The sequence below is a fragment of the Homarus americanus genome, unplaced genomic scaffold, assembly GCF_018991925.1.
Source record: "Homarus americanus isolate GMGI-L3 unplaced genomic scaffold, GMGI_Hamer_2.0 scaffold56798, whole genome shotgun sequence".
NCBI lineage: Eukaryota > Metazoa > Arthropoda > Malacostraca > Decapoda > Nephropidae > Homarus > Homarus americanus.
The window spans coordinates 6,116-11,508 of NW_024734161.1; the positions used below are offsets into that span (position 1 = coordinate 6,116).

General features: G+C 40.0%; 1 protein-coding gene across 1 annotated transcript; it reads right to left on the reverse strand.

The window, feature by feature from the left end:
• Positions 1 to 507: 507 nt before the first annotated feature.
• Positions 508 to 4,056, reverse strand: LOC121870157 (creatinase-like). The gene is made up of 2 exons (XM_042371922.1): positions 3,708 to 4,056; positions 508 to 725 (listed from the first exon to the last, which is right to left on the reverse strand). The coding sequence occupies exons 1-2, from the start codon at positions 3,796 to 3,798 to the stop codon at positions 523 to 525; spliced, it is 294 nt and encodes a 97-aa protein (XP_042227856.1). The 5' UTR covers positions 3,799 to 4,056; the 3' UTR covers positions 508 to 522.
• Between the last annotated feature and the right edge of the window lie 1,337 nt (positions 4,057 to 5,393).

Genomic DNA, 5,393 nt, shown 5'->3' on the forward strand with positions numbered 1-5,393 from the left:
TGTGTGTTAGTGTACTACAGTGTTGTGTGTACTACAGTGTTGTGTGTTAGTGTACTACAGTGCTGTGTGTTAGTGTACTACAGTGTTGTATGTTAGTGTACCACAGTGTTGTGTGTTAGTGTACTACAGTGTTGTGCGTTAGTGTACTACAGTGTTGTGTGTTAGTGTACTACAGTGTTGTATGTTAGTGTACTACAGTGTTGTGTGTTAGTGTACTACAGTGCTGTGTGTTAGTGTACTACAGTGTTGTGTGTTAGTGTACCACAGTGTTGTGTGTTAGTGTACTACAGTGTTGTGTGTTAGTGTACTACAGTGTTGTATGTTAGTGTACTTCAGTGATGCGTGTTAGTGTACCACAGTGTTGTGTGACATTAATACACATTTTTCAACCTTCGAGACACAATCTCCATGAATCTCATTTACTTGATTGTGTTCAGTTTTGTGTAATGTTAAGTTATATAGCCTATTGTTTCCTAAAATGGATTGAATAAATACGTGAATTTACTGTCAATGAACAAAGGTTTATTTCTTAAATATATTATGTTCTGGTCCGAAGGGGAAGCCAGTGATGTCATCTACGGTACCGTCATCGTTAATGACAAGTATGTCATGTTCCCTGTAGCCGCCGGCGCCTGGCTCGCCCTCGGGGATGGTCACCATGGGCTCCATAGACACAACCATGCCAGGCTCCAGTACTGTGTCTATATCCTCACGTAGCTCCAGATCTGTCAACATATAACTATTGTTATTTCCCGCCACCAAATGTTAGCCGAGTGAAGAAACTCGTACTAAATTGAAGTGTTCCTTCCATTACTCAGTCAAATAACATCTGACTCGTTTCTTATTTGGTGACCATCAACAGGAGGATCATGATAGGCTTATACCCAATATCATCACCTCAAACTAAACATGTTCATAATTTATTATCTGCATTTCAGTGAATTTTGACACGAAATACAGTACACCTGTTGTCCGCCACACATAGTCTATAGGCACATAAGGTGTACCTCCTCTCGTCTGTCACGTACAGGATACTTACACTTGAAACTAACCAAGGCCGTTTTGGCTGCCCACATACAATAAACCTCCTCTTGTCCACCACACACTCAACAAGGTCACATTCAATAGTACTCAACAGGGTCACAATCAATAGTACTCAACAGGGTCACACTCAATAGAATTAAACAAGCTTACAATGGACTCCCTCAACTGTGTTCAACAGGACATACAGAACACTACTCAGCAGGGCACATTCAAAGGTACTCAACCAGACATACTCAAAAGTAAAGTACTCGACAAGATTCACTCAATAGTACTCAACAGAACACTCAATAATGCTCAACTGGACACACCACAATACTGAACACGACGCTCAACAGTACTGAACAGGACACACTCAATAGTACTCAACAGGGTACACACAACAGTACTCAACAGGGTACACACAATAGTACTCAACAGGACACACACAACAGTACTCAACAGTGCACACACAACAGTACTCAACAGGGCACACACAACAGTACTCAACAGGGCACACACAACAGTACTCAACAGGGCACACACAACAGTACTCAACAGGGCACACACAACAGTACTCAACAGGGCACACACAACAATGCTTAACAAGGTACACACAACTGTACTCAACAGGGCACACACAACTGTACTCAACAGGGCACACACAACTGTACTCAACAGGGCACACACAACAGTACTCAACAGGGCAAACACAACAGTACTCAACAGGGTACACACAACTGTACTCAACAGGGCACACACAACAGTACTCAACAGGGCACACACAACAGTAGTCAATGGGACACACTCAACAGTAGTCAATGGGACACACTCAACAGTAGTCAATGGGACACACTCAATAGTACTCAACAGTACTTGGTAATACTCAACAGGACATACTCAATAGTACTCAACAGTACTTGGTAATACTCAACAAGATGCAGTTAACAGTACTCAACAGGACATACTCAATAGCATTTAATAGGACTCACTTAACAGTAATGTTGAAAATTGGGATATAGATCAATAATCTCTAAGGACTGTCAAATCAGTTTAAAATCAATTGTAGGAAAATTGCTGTGAACAATAATTTCAAACACAATTCGAAATCACTTGAAGAAACACAAGTTGATCAATGATTCCCATCATGGCTTCACAAGTGGGCGTTCATGTCTGACAATCTATTATCATTCTTTTCAAATATTTTCGAATCAGTGTATGCTGGACACGATTATGCTGTACTTTACCTCGACTTTAGCAAAGCCTTTGACAGGGTCCCCCACGAAAGATAATATGTGAAGTGGAGGCACATGGCTTTGATAGATATTCTAAATTGGATTAGGGCGTGGTTAAAGGACAGGAAACATAGTAAGTAAGCTTTAATGGCACCAAATCCAATTGGGTAACATAAATGACATCGTACTGTATAGACGAAGACAGCACCATAAGTAAATTTGCTGATGACACAAAAATAGAGCGGGTAATTAAATTTGACGAGGACTCGGTAAAACTACAGGAAGATCTGAAAAAATATTTTGCATGATCTGAAAAATGGCAGATGAAATTTAATGTGGAAAAGTGTAAAGTACTTAACCTAGGAGATGAAGAACGGTGACAGAGAAATCCGACTCTGATATATATATCTAGGGTAATGATGAGTAGGAATCTTAAACCAAGATGCGTAATTTATCGAAACAAGGCTAATAAAGTACTTGGGTTCAAATAAAAAAGCTTTAGTTACAAGACTAACGAGGTCATCCTAAGACTATATCTTGCGCTTGTGAGACCCAGTATGGGCCAATAGGACCGCTGCAGTTTCCTCCATTCTTATGTTCTTATCTATTCCACAGAACACACTCAGTACTACTCGACAGTTCTGAACAGGACACACTCAATAGGACTTCACAAAGTTAACAGGACACACTTAACAGTACTCAACAGGACACAACCAACAGTACTCAAAAGGGTACACACAACAGTACTCAACAGGACTCGTTCATCAGTATTTAACAAGACACACAACAGTACTCAACAGGACACAACCAACAGTACTCAAAAGGGTACACACAACAGTACTCCACAGGACTCGTTCATCAGTATTTAACAAGACACACAACAGTACTCAACAGGACACAACCAACAGTACTCAAAAGGGTACACACAACAGTACTCAACAGGACACACTTAACAGTACTCAACACGGCAGACTCAACAGGACAACCAACAGTATAGAGAATGTGTTCTAAGAATATTGTCCGATAAAAACTAATTAACAATTTAACTAAGGAGATGTTCAGCAGCAAAAGTTTGCTTGTTCTTCTGTCGGTGATAAATTGAGCTGGAAATAATATACTATAATGTTTAAACATGGTAACTTATGCAGGGCCTTCTAACATATAAACTGAATGTGAGTGTGGGAAACTGCTGCTCTTGTGAGGCAGAAGTTGAATTTACGTGTTGTTAAAATGTACTAGAAAGATGTTGCGAGAGCTAATCAAGGTGTTGGTGAACATGTAGCGTATGGTTTATCAAACATTAATATTAATACATTAGTTTGTGTTCATTATCTTGAATACATAGAAATGAAGGTCAACTTGTATTGTGCACATTGTAAGGTATCTTAAAAAATCTGACACAGAAGCTATATCTACGATCATCAAATAAAGAGTTGTTAGAACATGACTCACCAGCCTCACGCCCGTAGTAGTGGCTGAGGATACCGAAGGAATGACCGTAGCCAAACATGCGGTACTTCAGAAGGCCGAACTGGGAAAACATTTCGTTTAGTTCTTGGGCAATCTCGGAACACTTGGCACCCGGCCGGATGAGTTCAATCCCCCGCTTGTGGACGGCCACGTTGGCTTCCCACACCTTGAGATGGGCATCGCTGCAGTGGTCTAAGAACCAAGTCCTCTCTAGTGCCGTGTAGTACCTGCAATACTCAACTGTTCTTTTACCATGTAATGACGGGACCCCCAGGCAGGGACCCGCTCACTCCAGTACTGTTAAAGTCCGGGAAGGTTGACCGAAAGTTAGGTGAGATAGTAGAAAGAAGACAATAACAGTAGAAAGTAGAATGTAATTATACGATGTAATAGTATAAAGTGGACAAACTCCAGTAGACAGTAATAGTAGATGGTAGCCAAACTCCACTGAACAGTAATAGTAGATAGAAGACCAACCCCAGTAGACAGTAACAGTAGATAGTAAAAAAAGTCCAGTAGACAGCAATAGTAGATAGTAGACAAAGTCCAGCAGACAGTAATAGTAGATAGTACACAAAAGTAATACACAGGAATTAAAGGTATTAGACACTGATGACAGATTGTAAACAGTAGGAAGAAGTTGGCAGGCAGTATATTGTTGAAAGTAATCATGAATAGTAAAGAAACAATAAGTAGCAGGTAATAGGCATTTGTTAATGCTGTCGCCATATGAGTAAAGCCAAACAAATACAAAAATCAAATATGAGTTTCAACCAAAACTCATCTATACTTGTACAACTCTACATTACAAAATCACGTGTGATCAGTAGATTACCTGAGTGAGCAAATTACACTGTCGTATTTCTTATGTTAATACTGATCTAATAAGCTATTATAAGGGAATAAGAAATTATCAAATAATTAACTTAAAGATTGTTGGAGATATTTTGCTATACTGTAGTGGGTGTGAGTGTACAACAGTCACCAGGTGGTGGGTTGATCATATCTAGAGCGTAAGAGGAGATTCACTTGAGGAAGCAGTGATGCTGACTCTCACCGGGTAACACACTCTCAGTAGAATTAAGTGGAAAGTCAAAGACGCCTTTCTGAGTGACAGTTGCCAGGTGACACATTCAGGAAGGGTACATAGCTAGAGAGAGGAATCAGTAATTATTCTGGATAAATAAAGCTACAAGGAAGTTGAAAAACAAAGTAATAAAGGAGTGCCATTTGTATTTGGGGAGGTAGACGGTAACCAACTAACACTGTCGATGTGGTACAGAGCCAAAAAAGGAGGACAGCGTGTTTTATGTGCACAAGGAAAGAGAACGGCTGATTGATAGCATTAAAGGAAACCACTATAATAAGTAGACTGGAGGCAAACAAATAGGAGGTTTTGAACAAGGAAAAACGAACTGCAGAATTGAGAGCATTGTAATTTTGCAAGAGGTATCAACTGATAGTGACAGATACATGATTCAAACAACAGAGAAAGAGATACAGATACTGGGTAATACAAAAGGGTATCAACTTGGTTACATACTGTACTAGTTTGAAACAGATGCAGGAAGCGCGTCAAGAAATCTTGCAGTTGGGAAGTGGACCGAGGCTACCCAAACCCACGTGCTGATAAAATTACAATAAAAACTGAAGATGGGACTGAATTTT

Bases quoted from the DNA above. Each gene is read 5' to 3' on its own strand.
- LOC121870157 (XM_042371922.1), bottom strand. From the start codon at position 3,798: ATGTTTTCCCAGTTCGGCCTTCTGAAGTACCGCATGTTTGGCTACGGT. The intron at 726-3,707 runs GTGAGTCATGTT...ATATGTTGACAG, and splicing joins CTACTACGGGCGTGAGGCTG to ATCTGGAGCTACGTGAGGAT.